The sequence below is a fragment of the Micropterus salmoides genome, unplaced genomic scaffold (assembly GCF_014851395.1).
Source record: "Micropterus salmoides isolate LMB-PRFRI ecotype aquatic unplaced genomic scaffold, ASM1485139v1 Ms_hic_scaffold_2652, whole genome shotgun sequence".
NCBI classification, from domain to species: domain Eukaryota; kingdom Metazoa; phylum Chordata; class Actinopteri; order Centrarchiformes; family Centrarchidae; genus Micropterus; species Micropterus salmoides.
The window spans coordinates 638-25,000 of NW_024041876.1; the positions used below are offsets into that span (position 1 = coordinate 638).

Below are 24,363 nucleotides of genomic sequence, written 5' to 3' on the forward strand. Positions count from 1 at the left end.
CTGCATCACCCACCTGTTGCCTCCTGCTAAGGTCAAGAGACAAGACGAATCAAAACAACCACAAGACATAACACAACACGCCAGAAATCTTGAAAAATCAGCTGACCATCACCTTAAGAATATATCAAGAGTGCAGACCTCTGAGATTGTCTGGGAAAGATCTTTTTGTCCCCAGAGTCAAAACTAAACAGGGAGAAGCAGCATTCAGTTTTTATCCACCACATACAGTATAAGAACAAACTTAAGATGTTTCTGTATGCCACTGCCTTTTTATTAAATTATGTTTAAGATTATGTATTCATATCTTGATATATTCACTGCACTGTAATTACACAGTCATTTTTATTCTCCTGTTCTAGCTGATTTTTATTTTCTAGCTAGGGATAGATGTCAGCAAGTATTTATTTAAAGAGTTTTACACTTTAAAAGTTGTTTCTAACATCCTTTATGATCTGTTGGCTTGACAATCTCAGACTAAATAACAAAAAACAACTTGGGGAAAAGTGTGAAACTCAAACTCACACAAAGTCATTGATGTTAGTCCGGTGCACACCAGATACTATCTCGTCAGCACCAGATAATATCTTGACTTCCTGAACCCTGTGTAAAGGGTGAAGTCCAGTAAGACACTCCTAAGTGAATGCACTCTTTAAGGAATGACTTCAAGATGCTTTCATCTGGGTGGAGCTTTTACCTCCCCAGAGGTAGCACTGATACCAAACTCTTCTGAACTTGTGTCACTTCTCACACAATCTGCCCCAAGTTATTACAGAGTCTGTTAGCATTCAGAAATTGAAGCTATATGATTTTAGACAAGGTCCCATTACTGCTTACATTATTGTGAAAGCACTGGGAACATTTCCAAACGACTTGCTCTTTTGATAGGCCACACTCATTCTTTACTAGCCAGTGAATTTACTTTTGACAAAATGTTTAGTTAACATATAGCTTATTTAACGTGCATGCAATCTTATGCACATGTTTTGAATGAGTAAAAAAATATGTTAAAAAGGTGCTGTTTCTATGCATACTAAACTAGGCTTATTTAAATTTGAAAGGTTGAATCATAACCAAAGTTAAACAGTGGTGATGAATTCCCTTATATAGACTACATTTTCATAATAGGAATATCCTGTGCTGTTTGTGTTCAGCTTCACATTTTCACATTTTAACTCCAGGAATGAGGTTCCAGGGATGTTACTCTCATTTAAAATTCTTCATATTCATTTAACCCTCCCTGGGTGATCAGTATGGGACCGTGCGGAAAGAGAAGTGCTGTAGAAATGTACGAACAGACAACAGAAAATTTTTTAAAAAGCTATGAATTTACAGCTGTAATCTGTACACATCTGTTGGTTAAAACGCGAACGGAATGCGATCAGAAAGAACGCGCTGTTTAAGCGCCCTGGCTGCCTCGCGTTTTCGAAGGAGCGCTCTTAGCGCACAAAGTTGAAAAAAATTCAAGTCTGAGGCGATCGGCCGACCAACATAACAAACCCGCACTGCTCTTTTCCCAATTCAACCAAAAAAGGCACTGCTGTGCGCCTCGCGTTTTCGAACCTGCACAATGCTTTCGGTCTGATCTGAGGTCATTGTTCGTGCGTAGAGCGGCGTTGCCGCAAACTCAAGCGTGTGATGTAATGCCAGTTATTTATTGCTGTATTTGTTTTTTTGCTTCGGTCTGTTAGTAGGCTGTGTCTTTCTGAAACAACAGTAGAGTCTTCAAACCCCCCTTAATTAGCTGGAGGCTAATATGCAAACCTTACTTGGGATAAAATATAGCCTAAACAACACATCTTGGTTCAACTACTAAGCCCAGAATATTTGTATTATTATATAATAATTATCAAAAGATAATAGTCAGCGGGTCAAACAGCTTTACTGGGGCAACCCTGTTGGCCTACAGGCTAATATATTGAAGTTGTTGTTGCCGATCTGTTCGCTGACTGACTCATCTAAATGAATTAGGCCTATCGCTATTAATAGCTCGATTTTTATCTCGTTTGTTTACACTTTCGTTTTGCTTCTACGGGCTCCACGGTTCCAAATCGTTAAGTTTCGTTTCTGCTAACAGGCAGGCTGTGTGGGGTGTACCTGCTTTAAATGCCCGAGCTCCTATTGCAGTTCCGTATCACGAGATACAGTGACGCCGCCCATGTGGACTCTCCGGGCATAAAAATTAAACAGCAGTCCTCGGGATCCTCTGAGATGCAAATATTCGGTTGCCTGTTGTTGAAATATCCCGTATTCAAGCGAGCAGCCCGGACGTTTTCTTGTTTGGAGAACTTCGATTACGCCAATCTTTGATCATGGTTAATATGAAATTATCTCTACGCTGCCAGATTGGACTGGACTTCTTTGAGTTCTTGAAGGAGACTGATCGAGCATCCATCACAGACAGAATTGAACTTAGGGACATTTACAATGCTGAGTTCAGGAGCAGGTAGGCCATGACTGTTATGGTTATGGAGATATGAGATCTGTGTGTGTGTGCGTGTGACAAGTTATGTTTCCGATGTTTTTGTGTTTATTTTAGGAATGCAGTTACCAAAGATCCAAACTTCGGTTCAGTCCTCTATGCCCTTAAAGTGTGCAACAAAATAACAAGACGAAGAGACAATATACGCTTCAACTCCACGGTATACACTTCCACATTATATTTTAGTCAGCTAAGCCTTCATTATTAAATGATGATGATAGATTATCGGCTAGCTTTTGAAATCTTAAATTATATGTGCAATCTTTGGCTTTCATCATCTGTTTTATCGAAATCAGTGTTATGGTACATGCTATTGATTCACAATTTCTTTTAAAATTATAATAATTATGTGTTTTCTCCTTTTAAAGTCACTTTACTCCAGCAGTAGCATTTTTCTAGCTGTGAAGTAATTGGGTGGCAATACAAAACTCATCTTTGTCTTTTCTGGCTCTGGTTTTGACATAACTTTGTCAAATACAGTATAATATTTCAATGGACTTCACTTCACTATATGTAAAATTATTTGTTGTGAATCAGATGACATAAATAATTAAGCTACTCTAGGCTGGAAATAGCCTGCCTGTCTCTTTATTTAGAACTGCCATTTACAAATTTAATCTTGGAGTTTATTTGCTCTAAATTATGGGTTAAAGTCTTATAATAAATATCTGAATATTATAAAAAAAGGAGCCTGCTTGACTGGTGGTAATGTGCAACAGTGCATATGACCTTACAACCCAGGTCACTGCTACAAAAATGATCTTTATAAAAAATCTTGGTTCTAAACATGGTGGATCCGTTATTTATTTAATAATTATTTATTGTTATGGAGAAAAATTAAAGCATATTTTGTCATATTTGAAGAAATTATCTCTCCATCCCAACAGCGATCAATAAATCACACACTCTGTGTCTGTTGCAGGACTGTAATAAGCAAGTCCAATAGTTTCATTGGATTAGTTGGCCTACCCACCTTCACTGTGCAAGAAAATTGGGGTTTTGGGGAAGTGGTATTGGAGGGGAGGGAGTGGGATTTTATTTTGGTTGGATACCTTTAAAATCTAGCTGTCTCCAGCTTTGCCTACCCTGGCTTTAATGTTTTAAACCCAGTACAGCAATGTGTGAATTCACAAGCAATGGTTTTGACTTGCAAAATCACTGTGTGTGTAAGACAGGGTGGTGTTACTTCCTCAGAAACAAAACTTTAATGTAGTAAGACAAAGCTTGCGGTCAGGGAGGGGCAAAGATAAATCTAAATATATTTTAAAATAATAAACCAAATACCCAAATTTTAAGTTTATCAAATCATGCATCAAAATAAACTACTGTGTTTTTGGTATTTCAAAATACAGAAAATACTTTTCCAAGGTACCATGAAATCACTTAGCAAAACTTCTAACTATCAGTCTGTTTAATCTATCCAGTCATCAGCACACTGACTCAGCTGATTAAGTGAACAGTGTTTGAGAGCAACAGCTTTTTTCTACCTAATGAGTCATGCAATAAATCTGACAGGGAACCAGTTAACAGATCAAACATTATCCCTGTGATCACCCAGATGAAGGTTAGTTTTAAAGTAACCAAGAGTTTAATGTTTTGCTAACAGTTGGCTAATGACTCATAATTGTATCCTATTTTAGTTGCTTGGTGTTTGGTAATGAAGCGATACTTTGCATCATGTGAGCTACAGCAAACTCGAGTGGTAGATGGGTTGACAACAAGCTGTTTAATGGCGCTGCAGCAGATTGTTGTTAATGACAATACCTGGTACAAGGTTGTTTATTAGTCATTATACAGCACAAGGCTTCATAACGAAACAAAATTTGTAGTTCCTTCATGCTACGCACATAACATGTAATTAAGTGTAGGCCTATATTAAAACACGTATACACCCCAAACATTCCACAGGGCATTTTTTGAATTTGCATCTGGGGTGAACGTAAACAGCAGCAACTAGATGATAATATGAAAGTTTCATATTCACAATAAACAGTCTTACACTTGGGAAACACTTGAGAGTCCATCTTGACTGTTTGAGCATCATCGATGTAAAACACAGAGTCCACTTTGTCTCATCTTGCCGGATTCTTGCCGAATAAGGCACAGTAATGTGCATTCAGCAAGTTACATACCATGTTGTGGCATTATAAAGTAATGTACAACAACTCTGAAATGCTTACTACATTATTTTTTAAGTGCACAACCAACGAAAACGTAAAATAGGCTGAAAGTAGCAAACTAATGTTAACTGTGAGGGCTGCAACTGAAATAGTTAGCTAGAACATTACGTTAAGTGGGAAAATTATTTTTACAATGGTTTCTCTCCATGACTTTCTTCTTAGGGCCTGGATTAATTTTCTGTTCTGATCTCAACAAGTCTGATAGGCACCAATCAGAGGCAGTGTTTTTAATTTGTCATCACGTAGACTGCTCACAAAGTATTTTACGGTGTTTTTAAACTACAAAATACAAAACATGGGAGTATTTTGATACAAAATATGAAGCAATTTTAATCAACCCTACAAAATCCTATTTTGTGTTTTAAATACGTATTTAAATACATATATCACAAGTAATGCCCATCCCTGCTTGCATTTATATCTATATGCATTTATATATTATATTTATATGCGGATTAGGTACCTGTAAAACAGTTGAGGTTACCATTATATCCGCTACTGCCAATTACATGATCAACATAGAGGACACTCAGCTACTTGATAGTGGAATTTTCAATCTCGAGACAAAGTTGACATGAAGCGACCCTCTGCACAGGTCACCGCTCTTTTTCTGGACCAGTGGCATTCACCCAGACACCATCAGCGCGAGCCTGTCCAGAATGGAGCGGCCAGTCCCGGGACAGTACAGACCTTCACCTCTGGAGATGAAGCAGAGACGGGAGTTCGAGCCCGGAGAAAACTGGCCAGTCTTCTGATGAACAAACTGAAGACAGACAGGTAACATAGTCCTCTTTTCATATCATCCTCCCAAAAGCCGTTTCTGTGATTGTGTTTGTTTTTCTTCTGCTTGTCACTGCAAGAGAGCAATTTGTCTGTACGTTGTTTTATTTATTTTGTACACATACAAGGTTTTTCAACTATTTCTTTCAAAAATGCAGTCCTCTCAAGGTTTAATCACTTTTGTAGGCAACTGAGAAAACTGGAGTGCTTTTTGCTTAATAAACACTAAACAAAAGTGATTTAAAAAGTCACAATCAACAAAAGGATCCTCTTTGGAGTCCTGGCACACAACTGGCTTGATTTACTCATATGGTGTGGCAAAAACAGACGGGACAGGAAGTAGCGTGGGTAGGGTTGTAAGCATAAACTGCAGAAGCCAGGATGTCTAGCGCACTGACAGCAGTCCACAAAGTAGTGAATTATACAGCTTCGCATCAGACGCTTAATCTTCTGTCACTGGCCTTGCATTTACTGCAGCCCTCCTTCTCTTCAGCCCGTATTATTTCTCCATGCAGCTACAAAACAATATACATGCTTGTACATTTTAATTTGGCTCTGAGATGGAGTGATAAGCTTTTTGTGCACCCACAGGGCTCATTTCATCTCTGACAAACATGGTGTCTGCATCAACTCCGACCATCAGTTTGAGAACGGGAAACTTTGCTTACGTGTGGATGAGTGTGAGGTATTAATGTTTAGAAACTGCAGTGTTCTCTGACGACCATCTGCTGAGTCACATAAACACATTTGCTGGTTGTGGTACAAATGTGAAGCTATGTTTTTCTTTGTGAAACAGTGCGTGGTGAATCTGAAAGTAGAAAACACTGGAGCAAAGCCTGTGTATTTTACCCACTACACCCCACTGCACTGGCTCAGGTACTTCACTCTGAGGGATGAGCGCAAAGTGACCAAGACAAGCCCTATGTGTCTACAACCAGGTAATGCAAATATCATCATCATATTTTCATAGTTTGCTTACCTGGCAGAAAATTTATGGGCCTAATATACCACTATACAATAAAGCATGATTACCTCTTATTTATTCTCAGGTGACAGCTATAACATCCAGGTTCACTTCTGCTGCAGTCTGGTTGGTTTCTATCCAGCTACACTGGCCTTTGAATTCAAACCAGACCTGCAGCCCTCCTCAGCTGCGTTCCACATTGTACGCTTCATTGAGGCTCAGTGTATAACTGCCTTAGGACTGGAGCTGGCACCTATAGCCCCATACAAACCTCGTTCCCTCCCTGCCTGGACCCCTGAAGTTGATTACAAGATTGTGGATGGACAGCCGCCTGAAGGGTATCAACATTCACTCAACACACTGTTAAATATACAGCAAATGTAAATGCTTTGTGTCTCCTAGTGATGTATCCAATCTTTTCCTTTTCATCTCCTCTTTCCAGCCTGTCAGTGCTGCAGCTAAAAAACGTGGTCGAGCTAAAAACGTATCGAATACCAGCATATATGAACCAGCTCATCAAGTCACTGAAGCAGTTAACTTTCTTCTGTGATACAAGGTAAAGTCAGCCTAACCTCACTGATGGGTTTTCCATGTGATGTTTGTTTTATATGTCACAGTGTAGCCAGTAAAAAAATAATTTATATACAACTAAACTGCAGCAGCAAATACATTTTGAGGGAAATGGTAATGTTGATACTGTTGTTCAATCAGCGTATATAATTTGCTTTCTACCAAAGTATCTGATCTTGCGAAACTAGTATCCACTCGTTGTGACTACTGCTTCTGTTTAGACACTGGCAGCACTTGGTTAAGGTTAGGCAAAGATCGTGGTCTTGGTTTAATACAGAAAAAGTCAGCAGTGACTAGAATGACCAGACTCAACTAGATTTTTAACATTTTACCAAAAACAAGATCTTTTCCCTAACTTTAATCAAAGTGCTTTTGTTGCTTAAACTCAACAATAGACAAGACTCAGGATGCAAAACCTGGCCTCTGGTGTCCTGCGCTTTTTACACTATATCCACCCCAACCACCTACCTGCAGCCTTGGAGTGGTAGAGAAATGTAGCACATAACTCACAAAAAAAAAGAAGTTGCCTCTGAACATAATGCAGGCAGCGATTAAAAATATTAAACATCCCAGCTTCTGTTCCATGTGACGCCAATATATATACACTGTAATACAATGTGTTTCTTTTCCTTTGGTCTCTTTAGAACGGCCTTGCTGGAAAGTCCCCTGAGCTGGGAGAACTACACCGAGAAGTTTCAGCTGCTGCTGTATCTGGAGGAGCAACAGATGGAGGTGGACATCAAGAGATACAACATCCCCAACAGTGAAAGAAAAGAGGCCGTCATGAAAAGAGACACGGTCAACAAGAAACTTCTCATTCTGGAGGTTCATATGTTCATTCATTCCCTTTCTCACTTTTCACGAGCTACATACCCAAATAGCATCTGCAGATCCTAGACAGTAGGAAAAGAAAATAGACATGCTCATATCATAACTACATGTACCACAATACACCACAGTGCAAAGAGCAGTTGTATTAGACATATAAAGCAAGCATAAGTGTTGATTAGTCACACTGTGGGAGAACGGCGAACGTTGGTAAGAAATCTGGGAAGTTGCTGTTGAGGGCTTCTAATCACAGGGGAGAGATGGAGACAGGTGTGTTGTGTACAGTGACAACCGCACCAAAGAGCATGTGATCTGAAACATTTTCTTTCTGACCTGCATTCATTTTCATCATAGGAAGAATATCTGTGTGTGTAACTGGGCTTGTTAATGAAAGAGTGAGGTAGAGGTTGGCCGGAGTCTCTGTGTGCCATCATGCGGGTAAAAGCGTGATGGCACACAATCCTGTTTTTAATTCATAACCAATCAGAGACTCTCTGTGACTTCTGTGTTTTGATTATGGATCAATAAGAATATCCCAACAACCTATCAAGAGGAGCATGTATTTGGAAAATAAGCGAATGCACAACGGAGCCTCAAAAAGACATCCTGATATGTGTTACTGACTCAGGTCTCTGCATAAACACAATAGTTTGTAGGAAAACAAAAAGACAAACACTGCAACATACTCACCTGCCAGGTACCCGGTGTGTCTGAGAACCGCCCGTCTGTGCTACGAGGGGATGTGCTGCTGGCCTATCCTGCAGGAGAAACAGGGGTGAAGTACCGCGGCTATGTCCACAGTGTGCAGATGGACAGCGTCAAACTCGGCTTTGGTTCAGCGTAAGATTAAGACATTACATTCATGCAACAGTTAAGAAATATGGATATTGATTTCTTAGACTCATATTTAAGACGTTTGCTCGTATCCGAGATTGACACAGTCTGTGGATTTGTTTGCAGATTGCTGGATCGCTTTGTAGATGGCATGAAGTTTAATGTTGAGTTCACTGTCAACCGCCTGACTCTGCGTGTTCAGCACAGAGCAGCAGAGCTGGCAGCTACCTACAGACTCGGAGAGGTGTTGTTCCCTGCAGCACCTGCCTTCCCCTCTCAGCAAACTGAGCTCCCCAACCTCAGGTTAGGCACGCTAGTATACAGACTCTATTCGCATGTCTTTGTATAATGTGTATATAAGGTATACAATTATGATCACACTAATCAACTTTAACTTGTGACGCTCTCTACCTGTTACTCAGCTCTGATGTCATACCTTTGTTCCTTTATCTTCCTGCTGATAGGCTGTTTGACTATAAGCTGGAGAAAAACCCAGAGCAGTATCGGGCTGTTCAACACATTGTGGCTGGCTCATCCAAACCGGCCCCATACCTGGTGTTTGGCCCACCTGGAACAGGTACAGCACGTACCATCATATTACTTCGTCTTTGCTCACAAAGCCGGAAATTCAACGCACTTGACATTATTCTGATGGTTCTTTTGTCTTTTCAGGCAAAACTGTGACTCTGGTGGAGGCCATCAAACAGATCGAAAAGACCCAGGCCTCCTGCCACATCCTGGCCTGCGCTCCATCCAACAGCGCTGCTGATCTGCTCTGCAGGAAGATTCTGGACCACGTGGATGAGCATAAAGTGTTCCGCATGTACGCCAGCAGCCGGGACCCAAATTGTGTCCCCGAACGACTAAAGGTCAGCGCCGGTGCTTTTGATGCATGGTGTTTGTTTTAAATGTGAAGCTTTAGTAACTGGCATTCATTCACACACTCTTTCAGTCGGTCACAGTTAGATTATCTACCCCCTAGTGGACTTTATGATGCATGGCAATGTTTGTAGATGACAGTAAATCAGGACCATTCACTTGCTTACTTGCTGCTGCACTGCTGCACTTCCTTGAGTTGTGTGTTTGATACTGTTGTGTTTTTCTAGCCTCTTAACTGAGGTTTGTGTACACGGACTCTTTGGTACATTCACAGGCATGCTCCAACCTGGTAGGCGAGTGTTACGTTTTTCCCGCTAAAGAGAAGCTGATGGAGTATACGATCATTGTCACCACCCTTTTAACCGCGGGAAGGTAGTTCAGTTTGTCACCAGCATGACACCATTAAAAAAAGTTGCATTTCATTGTCACTTAACACATCATTCACATCCTGTTTATATTCTCTGCCATCCAAAATACCAACAGTCAACTCTACAGTGGACATCTTCATTGCTACCATGTATTTTCTCTCTGATCTCTGCAGGCTCGTCACAGGAAACATCCCTGCGGGTCATTTCACGCACGTGTTTGTGGACGAGGCAGGACACGCGGTGGAGACAGAATGTTTAGTCCCGTTGGCAGGTAAAAGAAAGCAAACAGCTGTGTGTTTTCTGTAATTGTATTGGATTTGTTGTATGTGTTGGCTGACTTTTGTTATCTGCTGAACAAAGGGCTGCTCCAGGCAGAGTCTGGTCAGGTTGTTCTGGCTGGAGACCCCAAGCAGCTCGGACCTATTCTCAGATCCCCTTTTGCGCTGAATTACGGCATGGGTAAGTAAAGACACACTCGCACATGGATAAGGATAAGGCACAAGGATATGTAGTTCTGCAACACACACAGACTTTAACTTGAAAACATAGTCTTGCTCTACTCGTGCGTGTGTGTTTCATGAGTGTCTTGAGTGAAAAGGCTCTGCTGTCTGCAGGAGTGTCCCTCTTGGAGCGCATGATGAAAGATTTCTCTCTGTACCAGAAACACGAGGGCGTGTTCAACAATCACTATGTCACCAAACTGCTGCACAACTACAGGTGTGGTAGTAGAGATGGTTATAGGTCACTCCTTGATAAAAAAATATGTCTGATTCCATATATTTTATTCATTTCATTCATATTTACATCTATTTTCATTTCTGTTCGTCCCTTCTCAGGTCCCATCCTGCCATTCTGAAGATTCCCAACGAGCTCTTCTATGACGAAGAGCTGTTGGTTAGCGCGGATGAAATTTTACGCAACTCCTACTGTAGATGGGAACACCTCCCAAAGAAGGTAATGATTCTTCTTTTAGCACACGCATACTGTAGGGGTAAACCGGGGCGAAAGTAACACGGCGATTTTCTCAGAGCCCTGACTGCATTTGCAGTCCAAGCTGACAGCACCTTCAGCATGCAACCCTTGATGGAGCTGCCAAATATCGCATGATTTTGTCATCGTATCCCGCGGCTGTCTTCAGAAAACTGTTTTTGAGCAAGGCAGGTAAATTTCTGAAGCGGGACTGTTTTTCGAATTACAAGTTGTGTCTCTCATTTCATGTGTCACAGTAAGGATTAATCTGCAGGTTATTTAGTGCTTTAACACACCCTGAAATTTGGCCTGTCAGAGTTTTTCAGTATAAAAATAAATTGTGTCAGGAGTCAGGAGTTCCTGTCGGGACGTGTGTGTATGTTGCAGCATTTATTAAAACATGTTTATGTCATATTATACCAACAGAATATGCCAATAGCGTGGGTCAGAAAGACAGAGGTCTGATTCAGCCAGATCTTTATGAGAAGGCGTTTCTGGACATCTCTATTAGAAACATTAGTCTCAGGTCAGCTGATAATCTCATGCCATATGCCCTGCGCTTTGTTCAGATAATGCAGAGGGCAGAGATAATTGGGGAGAAGACTAGACCACAGATCACATTATTAAGTCTTCTCCTTGGACTAGGAAAGGAAGCTGCATGCTTATATTAAGAGAGCGGCTGATATTTATTTTTGGCCTGTCTCCTAAGGAGGTCAGTGTAGTAGGTGCAGATCACTTGTACTGTTCTTACTAAAACAATTTTAAATACATTTCAAAATGTGAAATTTGTATAGGCCTATTCTGTAGCTTTTTAATTTTTATCTTAATTTTAATGTTTATTTTCATTTTTTTCCTATCTTTCTAAATTATGTTTAATTTTTTCACTGTTTCTGAAAGTGCTGCAACATTCAAATATTCCCAGTGCAGGATCAGTAAAGTCTTATTTTATTTTAATTATTTTAATCATGTCAGGTTCATAAACAATGTCCATCTTACCATTCCCCCCTGTTTTAGGTCTGTTATTATATATTTATAATAAATCCGTAATATAATATGAAATATTCTAAACAATTCAAGTTTGGGCTGTCAGGTTACTTTTGAAACTGAATATTTAAAATGAAAATGTAATTAAATTTTTTTTTTAAAGATAAAGGACAAAAGATGTTTGCAGTTACACATTAACAAGGTCACAGTCATGTTTATTTACTAAATACAATGGTAACACAAAAAATCTACCTTGTATTGTTGTGTTACTTTTGTCCCAGCTGACGGGGTCAAAAGTAACAATGTGCCACTTATGTTTAAAGTGAAATAATACGGAAGTCGTATTTGTACAAAATACCACATGATATTGATAGACCACAACTGTGTTTGTACCTGTGACCACAGCAAAAATATATCTCTGTCTGAAACATTATCTTTTAAAATCAGGTTTTTCTAAAAAATGGTACTTTTGCCCCTGCTCTCCACTACAGTGCATGTTAAAAACACATCATGTAGAAATTGAAAGCATGAAAAGTGACCCAATACGCCTTAGGACTCAAGAACAAGATCTTCCTTATTCAATAATATATAATGTAGCCATTTTATTCTCATTCTAGAGCTGAAACTGTTAAAGTTAATTAATCTATTAGTTGATCTAATAGATTTCAGTAATTTTTAAAGCAAAATTGCCAAACAATTGCTGGTTCCAGCATCTCCAAAGAGAGTTTTATGTCATTGTAAATTGAATATCTTTGGGTTTCTGACTGTTGGAACTAAAAAGGATTTTGGAGATGACAACCTGGGTTCTGAGAAGTTATTTACAGTACAGCTCTGTCCATCATTGGTGACACTAAATCAGAGATAAAAATATTCTACTTAAGTAAAAGTAAGATTAATTTGATGAACTCTTACTTAAGTACAAGTAAAGTTACTAAAAATCTAGTCAAGTAAAAGTAAAAATTATCTCATTTAAAATTTACTCACTTAGTTACTTAGTTACTTTTTAACCTCCTAAAATAACTTATTTATACTGATTTAATATCTTATTTATACATATACTACTTAATTTGCGATTTGATAAGGGAACAAAGCTATATGGCACTTTCAATTTAAGTTTGTTTGACAGATACTTTGCCAAATCAATCATGCAAAAAACGTTAGAGACAGTTTATGTTATGATGAGAAGTTTGAGAATGTTTTCGCTTCATTAGGAAACTGTGGCGGAAAAGATTAGACTCTGGCAGGCCGGACTGGACTGGGAAAATGGGTAACACTGGACTGTATATGAAGTCATATCCCTTTTTACATTCAAACAGGTGATCATTTTAATAGGATATCATAAGCGTTAGTATAATAAATAACTAGTCACCAGAAAGTTGCTAATGCCAACCAACATTGTCATGCACCGATGTCTTTTTGGCTATTTGGAGCAAAGCATCTTGACTTTAAAGCCCCTTCACAGTCCATTGTGGAGACTGATGCACATAAGTGTCCACATTTGATCTTGGATGATTTTCACTGCGCTAGCTTTCTCATGAAATGTCCTTTTTAAAGCAAAATAAACTATGAAAACATATTTTTAAACTTCGATGCCATATTACTGTTTAATTATTATATTTTATTTTATATTTTATTTTTTTGACATAGACAAAACAATTGACAGACTAATCAAAAATCAAAACTGTTCGAACTAATACTGATGAAACTCACTTTCAGGTGCAGTCTTTCCTTTTTAAAACAGGATTCTCATTGAAGGATAATATATTTAAAACACTGATAAATTTAAGATAAATATTTAAAAAAAAACCAAATTAGCATTTTCCGACTATGAAATACTTAAATACAGGAAATTCTGATTGATTTCCATTTATCATTGTGAATGGAAAGTCTGTTCTACAAAACACAGGAAATAATCACATCACGCTTCATCACACAAACCTCAGATTATCAAAGAAGAAGAACAGCGCTATACCTGACTTAGTGCATCTGTATATTTATATTATACAATATATGTCACATATCTCTCAGGACTTCCCGTTAATCTTCCATGGCGTGACTGGTGTTGACGAACGCGAGGCCAGCAGTCCTTCGTTCTTCAACGTAGCAGAGGTGGAGGTGCTGATGGAGTATGTGAAGAAACTGCTGCAGACACATGGCAAGAAGGGCCTGGCCACCATCTCACCCAGAGACATAGGCATTATCGCCCCCTACAGGAAACAGGTCTGAATTAAATCTGATTCAACACAGAATACAACATAGTTTATTGCTGTTGCAGATTACTTTGGTCCAAGTAATTCATTATAATTTATGCTGTTTGTTGTTCTGGGTGTCACACAGGTGCAGAAAATCCGTAAGGCCCTGGAAAAGGTTGGGAAAGACTTCAAATTTAAGGACATGAACGCCCTCAAGGTAACTAAATGTTTCACACTGAAGTGATGTGAAACACAGCAGAGGCAGTTTCTTAAGCATATACATATGTGTGTGTGTGTGTGTGTGTGTCAGGTCGGTTCAGTGGAGGAGTTCCAAGGTCAGGAGAGAAGAGTGATCATGGTGTCTACAGTTCGAAGCAGCCCCAACTACGCAGAGGTGGACAAACAGTTCAATCTCGGCTTTGTCAAGAATGAGAAGGTACACATCACAAACACATGCATGTACACTGTGTATGCACGCACAAAACATAATCCTGACACTCTCCTTTCTTGTCCAGAGGTTCAACGTGGCTGTGACTCGAGCACAAGCCCTGCTGATTGTGGTGGGAAACCCCAGAGTGCTGAACAAAGATCCTACCTGGGCTCGGTACATGTCAACATGGCTGCTGGGGATGAGCGATACCAAACTTTTTTAATTCGATATGATACCTGAACTTTTTGTCACAATATTAATGATACTGATAACAGATACTGATCATTTGTTAAATTGGTGTATGATTTTTATTTTTTACAGATCACTTAAAGGCAAATCACATGACACATATTTGTAAATGTATTACTTAACTAAATATGATACAATTAAATAGAAGTGCTTGTGATAAGTGTAAAAAAATAGTCCACTATTTACCAAAACACTATGATTAGATAATAATGAAATAAATCAATAATTATAAAATAACTATTAAATAAAATAAATTAAAATACAAACTACATAAAACATCTACACATTTGCATTTTCTTTTTCTTCATCTTCTTTAAACAGACCATAGATATTTTTTCAGAACTTACATGTCACATAGGTTTCCACCGTCGTGTGACACAGGCCATCTAAATATGTAAGGGCTTTTTTTGGCACAAACATATAATCTATTCCAAATGAGTAGCTTGTGAATAAGTATTGATCTGCCTATCCCTACTGGCTACTCCTGGTCAGCGTACATAAACATTTAAATTTCATTTAAAATTTCAGCGATCAGTCCCTGCTAACGTTGTTGTTATTCTCTCCCTCCCTACTCGTCTGCAGGTTCATCCAGTACTGTCAAGATGAAGGAGGCTACACTGGTTTTGTCCAAGCAGAAGAAGACGAGGACGTGGTGATGAGACTCGCTGCCCTCTACATCGACATTGAGGCTCAAGGTGACAAATCTTTATTTTCATTTGTACACCCCTGACACAAAACGAACATTTTGAATTGATGTTAAAATTGTCCACTTTTTGTTCTTCATGCGAATCTTTTCTTGCCAGTTGAAACCGCAGAGAGTGTCGTTCAACAGCACCTGGACCCCGAGTGGAGGAACGACTTGTGAGGGAGAAGGACAGCCCAGACATCCAACCTGAGCACTTGTAGCGGTTCATTAAATTCATTTCATAGTTTGTTATATTTCTTTAACAGATTTATAGAAAGGTTTCTGCATTTGTACTCAAATTCTCCGATGTGGCCTTAATAGCACCTTTTCACATCATATGTGAACGACACCTATTCACAAGACAAAAACAACATTCCAAAATATCTCTGTAATGTCCTCAATGTGAGCTAAATGAACTTAACCAAAGAGCACAGAGGACATGGGGCTGATTCATGTTGAGAAGATTGTCTTCAGCTACCTCAGTGGACTGCGCTGACACTGCTTTCAGTTTCACTTGAATCTGCTGCAAATGCTCATTTTACCCATCTAAAATGACTTAGATTACTTAAAATGTATTTATATTGTAGTGAGTTTTACAAACCAAAAATGTGAGTCCCAGGTTTGTTATTTAACTGTCAGTTATGTTACTGTCAGTTCGACTTTGCTCAATCATCACTGCTCTTTTAAAATGGCTTTGTTTTATGATTTGTTGATTCATTGAACCAACTGCAGGATCTGTCCATGTGTGAAATGTCCAATCAATTTTTAAATCACATTTATACATTACACTTTATTGATATGAACCAAATTAAAGATTTGTATGGTCTATTTTGAACTGTTTGGTATTTTCTGAATACAGCAAAACGTAAGTTATTTTTAAATGTGAAACTAAGTCCAGCAAATGTCCAAACCTCTATCCTGTCATCCATACCAGAGCTGGAAATAGTTTGGATCATTGGTTTTGCTGGCAAAAATACTCAAGTTTTTAACACCATATGGATATCAATGTAATCTAAAGCCTGAAACATAAGGTGAAAAGTCCAGACACCCTGGTAAAATGGCAGTAATCACATGTAATAATTAAGTTGTCCTTTTGAAAAATATATTTTAAAGCCACTTGCAACACTTAGTTTTCAAAAAAAAAGTTTGGAAAGAAAATGCAAGCAAAACCAGTAAGCAAGTATTATGTAGTATTTCAAAAATACTTTATTAACATTTCTGTCTCATCCAGACATTCAGCACATCCCACTCCTGTTTGCAAAGCATCATCACAATCAACATTTTCTATTGAACTATGTTTTTTTTGACATGTACCTGGCAATAAACCTGATTCTGATTACGGACAGAGAGGCACTGTCCAGGAATTAGCCCAAGCCCGCAACATTCTGATCTCTATGGATCGGAATGTCCTGGATAACAAAGATCACCATGTTGCAGCCTATAAGACGATGAGGTGGGTTGATGATTCTGTCAGTGATGAGAATACACGTATAGAGAAAATGACGTTTAGAAGTTGTGGTTGGGACCACTGACAAAGTCGCTCTCTGGCTTTTCATCTCAATTCCTTGTTCACACGCCACAGTAGTTCTCTCACATACACAACCTGTTTGTCAGTGACCTTTAAGGGCTACTTGATAAACATTTTGACTGGACTCTGGCTACGCACTCAGATTGTTTTTTTTTTCCCCCTAATCACATTTTAAGGAATGTCTCCTGTGTCAGGCCTATTATGCACCAACAAAGCCCCGAATTCAAATAAATCAAGAAAGCTACTGATGGTGAGCCAAACTGAAGAGATGACGCACTTGAAATAATGTCTGAGCTTTCAATAAAGTTGTCAGTTATAAATTTTATTAAAATGTTTATACACACACACACACACACACACACACACACAGGGCCTGTAATCTGTCTGAATATCAATACGGCTGTATATAGTGTGCATCCATTATCAAACCTGTATATTACAGTGTGCAAAGTGATGCATAATGACTGTATTCTGGATCTGAATCAACAGTACAGCGTTCAGACAAGAGGCTTTTTTGGGTAAGGGCATTGGTGACGTCTTGATAGAGGCAACTCTGTCAGAGCCAGAGTGAGCGTGACAGTGTTGTGTCCATGACAATAGTCCACTGTCTCCAGTGCCAGTTTAAGCTATCGCCATAGGAGAGACACAGAGCAAGATGCAGTCCAAAACCTCTCCCCACAATTAGTCGCTGCTGCTTCGGTTTCTGTAGATTAATGCCGTGTGAACAGGCTCTAAATTTAGTCCTTTATGTCAGAAGATAAATCTGGGGAAAACAGCTCTGCTCAGCACTTGGTGAAATGGGACTTTAAGGGTTTAAAATGAATAGTGGTATGACAAATAGGTGGATGGTGACTGGAGCTGATGTATAAAAAGGAGACTTGAGTGGTACTTCAAAAGAAGCAGTGGTTCCATACGAATTAAGGCATATCTAAAAATTGTCTAACTTGTAGCCGCGAGCAAGACCCTTCTCTGTAAACAATCAAACACAGAGGCAGACGCATGATATATTTGTAAAGTATATGCACATATAAATACAAACATACATTCATAAAGGAGGAAGGGGCAGGTCCTTCACACCAACAGGCTGGTATTCTGGTGGAGGGAAAAAAAACAAACAAACTGACAGTGTGAGTAGCAGAGGAAATGGTAAAAAAAAAAAAGCTGATTTGTTTTGCTTTTAAACAGGTGTGTCAGTCTTTCATATTCTCTTGTGGCATATCTGCATCTGTGAAGTAGTAAGTATAGTCCACGGAAGCCATTGATTTAAGGTTTCTCTAGGTTTGCTCTGCGTGTTGGCCAGCAAACTGTGTGTCTTCACAGTAGCTGGCAGCCGCCCCTCTTCTTGCGCTTGCGGACCTGCAGCGCTGCTCTGGTAGCCATCTCAAACACCTCCCGCACGCCGTCCTTGGTCTTGGCGGAGCACTCCAGGTAGCCAAAGGCACTGATGCGGTTGGCCATGTCTCTGCCCTCTTCAGACTTAACTGGCTCCTGGAGGTTTAATGTACAGATGGTGGGTTAAAATGATGCTTCGGGTTTAAACATTCAACAGGATATAACAGAAACACACACACCTGTTTCATCTTGGCCAGCTCCCTGCGTGTGTGTTCATCATTTCTAAGGTCCTTCTTGTTACCCACGAGAATGATCGGGACGTTGGGACAAAAGTGTTTCACTTCAGGCGTCCATTTCTCGGGAATGTTCTCTACAGGAACGAAAAAAACAAAACAAAAAAACAACTCAAGTGACTGCACAGTAAACTCCAGACTTTTCTCCCTACAAGGACAGCTGGGAGAGGCCTTGTCGTTTCCCTTGGGAGTGTACAGACATAAACATTGAGAGGTCACCAACTCCTCCCTGATACATGGTTGGGTGCTAGCCAAAATCTGTGCCATCTAGAAGGAGATGCCATGCAGTGACAGCGAGCATACCATCTGTGGCTTTGCCCAAATGAACACACTGTGGGAGAAAGCCCCAGGGCAGAAGTCTTACCAAACAGGACATTTTCCCCATCAGTTTGATGGCCAAGAACACTCCGAGCATAGCCTGAAATATATTCTGTGTATGCTTCCAGAGAATAACGTCATAATCTCGAGCTCTGCACAACATCAGCAGCTAGGTTACAGTTTGGACATTTGTTTGTTCTTCTTGACCACTTTTAATGTGGAAACAATAGAATTAAAACCCAGAAGAGTCTCTACTAAGGATGCATTGATCAGCGTCAACCTACAGTACGTCAATCCTGGATACTCTGACTATTAGGTTGCTCAATCAACTCCTAATTGATTTAAAAATGTACTTTTCACTCTGTTTAAATTTTAGTTTCCCAAATATTTATTCAAACTTCTGTAGCTGAGAAACAGCATGTGTCGTACTACTTAACTTACTGACCTGAGTTACTAAACCAGAAGAGGAAAGCAGACTAACAGCTAACTAATATATTTAAATCATGAAGAAACCCCTTCTGAATAAGCATTACATTTTCATGGTGTGGATCATTAATTGTTTGCACACAGGCAGCAGACTGGGAACTCTAATGACCACATACATAAATGACCAGAGGAGAAACCCCTAGAGAGAGGATTAGTACCAAGCTTGTCCAGCCATGTTTTTCATCGCCTCAGAAATATAACAAAAATAACATCTATTTTACATTTTAGAGAACCAAGAAACCGTTGTGCATGCTTTTATTTCCCCGCGCCTTGAACAGCCTCTTCCTTTGTCTTAATCAAAAAACCTTGAAACGACTACAGACTGCACAGAACTCAGCTGCTCAGCTTTAACCAGAACCAAGAGGTGCGAGCACATCACATCTGTTTCAGCCTCTGTACACTGGCTTCCTGTTTGTTTCAGGATTTATTTTAAAATCTTATGGATTACTTTTGCAACTCTCCATGACCTGGCTCCGGATTATATTTTGGACCTTTTAATTCCTTATGAACCTTTCCGTATGTTTGAGATCTCCAGGCAGGTTTAAAACTAAAGGGGACAGAGCTTTTGCTGTCAGTCAGTGTCTTCTTTGAAGTCTCTTCTAAAAATGCACTTTTATATCCTGACTTTATCTAAGGGCACCTGCTTATTTCAATGTTTTTGTTTTCATGTAATTTCTTATTTTTATTCTGCCCCTTAAGCATTTCATCCTTTACTGTGGAATTGTATTTCATCAGCACATTTAATCCCAGACAGATTTCCCAACACTGACTTATGATCCCTCCTCCCCCTTGTGATGGAAAATGTGGACATTTAACAGAGCATTTACAAAAACGTACCTCCGGAATCTATTTTTATTAATATTTTACTTTCTCTGTGAAGTCTAATGAGTCCGGGGTCACTAAAACCCTGCTGTGGTTCCAGAAACATGACTTTACTGGGACACAATTTTCTAAAATGTTACTTACAGTAGGGTTGGGCGATCGTCTGTATTTTCATATAGTCTGATCACGGCTACTTGACATCACAATTGGCGATCTGATCGCCAGGGGGCTTTGTCTTTAAAATGCCAGCATGGAAGAAATAGGCTTAGCTTTAAGAGAAACCATCAGAAACATCTGCAAATGCACAGTGCAGTGTTTCCCACATAATTATGTAATAGTAGTGCTGTGCACGCTTCTCTGAGTTAACTTCAATGCATTAGTTTTTCTATAAACATACAGCTCTGTTTAAATGTGTTTGTGACAGAGAGGGGGGACGCGAGTGAGCAAGCGGAGGTGCTGTGTGAATCTATGCGCTGAGCGCAGCTCCACAATGAATTATGATTTTACTCATTAAATAGCATAGTGGCCGTCAACGTTGCTATTATGGATGAATGGGAAACACTGCAGTGTGGTGCAGATTATAGAGACTGTTTTTATGTCATCTTAGTTCTGATAGTGAGTTAGTTAAAATCGCCTTAATATTGGCACATGAAAACCCAATCACTGATCATCCCTTCCCTATCGGAACAACCCTAACTTACAGTTTTGCTAAGTGAGGAAGCAATTTGTATCCAGCCTTACCTAAACTGTCGGGGCTGTCTATGGAGAAGCACATGAGAATAACATCAGTGTCGGGGTAGGAGAGAGGCCTCAGTCGGTCATAGTCTTCCTGACCTGCTGTATCCCACAACGCTAACTCCACCTGAGAAAGAACAAGATCAAAATAAGTGATGTCATTTTTAACTGCTCATTGACAGCAGGATGAAGATTGGGGGGGTGGAGTGAACAGAGACAAATATGGGTAACTGCATAGAGGCAGAATGACTGGAAAGAGGAAGGACCAAAGAGGATTGTAACAATTCATTCCTCCGCTATCACAGGCTTTTTTTAGGCTGTTAATCAAACTGTTAGCAGTCCCAGAGTGCCTGATCTGCTCTAGATAAAACAAATGCTCAAAAAATCATTTGTTTTAGCTAAAAAAAAAATGGCTGTAGCACCCCAACCCCCTAGCACCATACAGGATACCCTAACCCCTTTCATGTATCTTTTTACTGTAAAAAAGTGTGCAACATGACCGCGGTCTCTTAGCTTTAACTACAATCCTGACCCTGCTTCTCCTGCAGATTTAATTCTACAGTAACCTCACCAATCACAGCTGGAAAACTTTCTCCAACTGTTACAGCTGAGTCGTAATTGTCCCCCAGAGAGCAGCTCCAGTATTGTAACAGTATATCTGAACTTTTCTGACTTCTCCCTGCACTCGTGTCCTGCCAAGTCTCGCTTGTTGGCTGACAAACTACTTGCCTTGGCAAGGCTGGCCAGCCACACTGCCTTCTGACTTATAGCCAAGCACAGACTGGGTATTTTCCATAGTATGAGACAGTGAGGTGTACCACATCTTCACTCTGGGAACATGAGCAACACCACACCATATCCATAGCTTTTAAATTCTTTTACCACTAGGTGTCTCTCAGGAACCTCATCTGTGGTTTATTTTACCACCATTCTGCCGGCAGGAACTTAGGTCATAACCACAGCTAAATATAAATCAGAGCATGATAAGTAGCTGGAAGTTCAACAGTGACACTGACTTGTTAAGCAATATTTCACAACACCAAATACAGTTTAAAAACCCCCCAAAACAAATGTATACCACAGTTGAGCGGCTTGAGGTTTAGTCAACTTTGTATTATACGCCACAGGAAACAGGACATTAGTCATGATGTATGGGGACAGGACTGGGGGTCCCAACACTGACCAGGAAGGTCGCACTGATCCATTTCCTGTTTTTGGCGTTATAACAATGGAGAGCGCCAAGGATTTGCTTATAATATGCACTCATTCCCGTCAGCCTTGAGAGCACGTGGTTTTCAACCATCAGGGCCAAAGGGGTCGCTTTTTTAACACTACAGCAGCAGTTTTAGGGTGTTGCATAAAGCTGCCTGATCTGAGGAATGTTTGTAATTATCAGTGGTGGTAGATATATCAAGATATACACACATATTTTACTTGAGTATAAGAGCCAATAGAATAATGCAAAAATATTCCATTACAAGTAAAGGGCCTGCCTTCGAAATTGTATTGAATTGTACTAAGAAGTATTAACTGCATAATTTACATACAGTATCAAAAGTACTTTAAATGTCCTCTGTGACAAATACATTATTAGATGTTTCATACTGATGAAACTATGTCTAAGCAGCATTTTATTGTTGTAGTCAATGGGGCGCAAGATGGCTGAATATTTTTGAGAAGTTTAGAGGGGAAATGTCTCCTTGATGGAATGTTTATCAACTCAGACATCTCAAACATGACAAAAGAGCCTCAACCAGACTTTTTGGAAGGAGTCACGAGCCATGGAAACAATTGGTTTAATCTTAACAATGGGTTTTATTTTATAAGCGATTAATGTGATTTAATATAAAATCGTATTCAGTTACGTAAATATTAACTATAGCTGTTAGATAAATGCAGTGGAGTATAGAGTAGTATACTCAAAATTATACTGTACTATTACTTTCCACCACTGCTAATTACTCAATCATCTAACCAAAACCATAAAACAAAATATGCAGTACCTGTTTGCCATCAACTTCAATATCAGCGATGTAGTTCTCAAACACAGTTGGGACATAGACCTCTGGGAACTGGTCCTTACTGAAGACGATGAGCAGACAGGTCTTCCCACACGCACCATCCCCAACTATCACCAACTTCTTCCTGATAGCAGCCATCTACAGACAGAATACCCTTGAGTTAGTCAACATATTAAGGATGGAGATGCATAAGAATGAGCAATCAGTAAACTGAGAAGCAAGATTCTTCAAACAGGAAAGGGCGGTGAAACAATGAAAGCAAAAACAGTAAGAGTGAAAGAGTGGGGGGAGGAAAAAAGATGAGGTCTGTTTTAGGGCCGCACCCGCTTCCCTTTCCTGGTCCTGTGTGTGAGGTGAAAAACAGAGTCGGGCTGAGGGCTGAGCTGGAAAAGCAGTGGGAGGGAAGTGACCAGGAGGACAGGCACAGTTTTAGAGATGCTGCAGCCTCAGTGCTCTACACACTGCTGAACACGGCCTCTTACACAATCACATTAAAGTGTCACTGCTACATCCCTGTGGCCACGTGATCTAAAGCTCGTACTGTTTTTTTGTTGACGCTTTGGTATTGTGCACCAATTCTCTCTGCTTATATTGCCGAAAAGGTGCGTATGTGCGAGTGAATTGCCCAAGAAAGATTACAGGCGCACACACAAACACACACGGATCAATAGCCATCTCCCACAAGCTGACAATAATGGAGAGAAGGCAGTAGGTGATGAGACAATGAACTGGCTGCCTGCCAGCAGAATCAGCTTTCACTGATCCAAGTCTACCTGGACCAAAACAAAGATCTACACCTCTGCCATCTCACACACACACACCCCGACCGTATATCAAACAGTTCTTCGCAGCTCTACAGAGCATCTTCTAGCTCTTTATTTTGGCTTTTCCACTCCACAACTTTACAGTTCTGGTTCACTTTCGCCACTCTCACATCGTTGTTTTAGTTCGCAACAGCCAGCTATTTTCAGTGAAAAGCCCTAAAAACCCAACTGTACACTCCCTGCTCAGAACCAAACATCAGATAGACACTGTTAGCGACTAGCTGGTGAGCACAGTGGAGCATTTAGCAGAGCTAAACGGGAGTGAATGTTGGACTTACAGTCGTCAGCTGGCCATAAACATGATTCCAAATGAATGATTGCTAACAAGCTCGACCATATTAACTTAAAAAAGTGATGTGTTGGGCTTTTCAGTGTCGTGTTCATAGCTTGTTTCTCCTGCCAAGTGGCCAAAAAGTCAGTTACTACAGGTTTAATGAGCCGTTAGTAAACCTACTTTTCATGTAGAAGACAACAAAAGACGTGACCCGAGATGGCAAAAAAATAAATAAATAAATAAAAATAAAAATGTAAGCACCTGTAAAAGTACTTCTTTTATCACTACAGAACAACAGATACACTAAAAACTGCTAAAAGCCCTGCAGGAGACATATTT

At 39.8% G+C, this 24,363-nt stretch overlaps 2 protein-coding genes across 2 annotated transcripts; one reads left to right on the forward strand and one right to left on the reverse strand.

The window, feature by feature from the left end:
* The first annotated feature begins 2,153 nt into the window (after positions 1-2,153).
* LOC119919295 (putative helicase mov-10-B.2) lies at positions 2,154-16,226 on the forward strand. The gene is made up of 23 exons (XM_038739704.1): positions 2,154-2,443; positions 2,537-2,639; positions 5,255-5,436; positions 6,031-6,124; positions 6,236-6,377; positions 6,489-6,741; positions 6,846-6,959; positions 7,618-7,798; positions 8,499-8,641; positions 8,762-8,938; positions 9,100-9,212; positions 9,308-9,504; positions 9,789-9,886; positions 10,056-10,153; positions 10,243-10,341; positions 10,497-10,599; positions 10,719-10,836; positions 13,864-14,055; positions 14,173-14,244; positions 14,338-14,463; positions 14,543-14,631; positions 15,289-15,401; positions 15,510-16,226. The coding sequence occupies exons 1-23, from the start codon at positions 2,310-2,312 to the stop codon at positions 15,569-15,571; spliced, it is 3,003 nt and encodes a 1,000-aa protein (XP_038595632.1). The 5' UTR covers positions 2,154-2,309; the 3' UTR covers positions 15,572-16,226.
* A 348-nt stretch (positions 16,227-16,574) lies between these two features.
* On the reverse strand, positions 16,575-23,064 carry LOC119919296 (rho-related GTP-binding protein RhoA-D-like; the record flags this gene model as incomplete). Its single annotated transcript, XM_038739705.1, is given in 4 exon segments — positions 16,575-18,407; positions 18,491-18,621; positions 20,912-21,032; positions 22,909-23,064. Coding segments are annotated over 4 exon segments (582 nt in total). The 3' UTR covers positions 16,575-18,233.
* Positions 23,065-24,363: the final 1,299 nt, after the last annotated feature.

Excerpts from the sequence above, each read along its gene's own strand:
- LOC119919295 (XM_038739704.1), top strand. The coding sequence starts at position 2,310 with ATGGTTAATATGAAATTATCTCTACGCTGCCAGATTGGACTGGACTTC. Across the intron at positions 6,960-7,617 it reads ACTTTCTTCTGTGATACAAG|AACGGCCTTGCTGGAAAGTC; the intron begins GTAAAGTCAGCC and ends TGGTCTCTTTAG. Across the intron at positions 8,642-8,761 it reads AAACTCGGCTTTGGTTCAGC|ATTGCTGGATCGCTTTGTAG; the intron begins GTAAGATTAAGA and ends ATTTGTTTGCAG.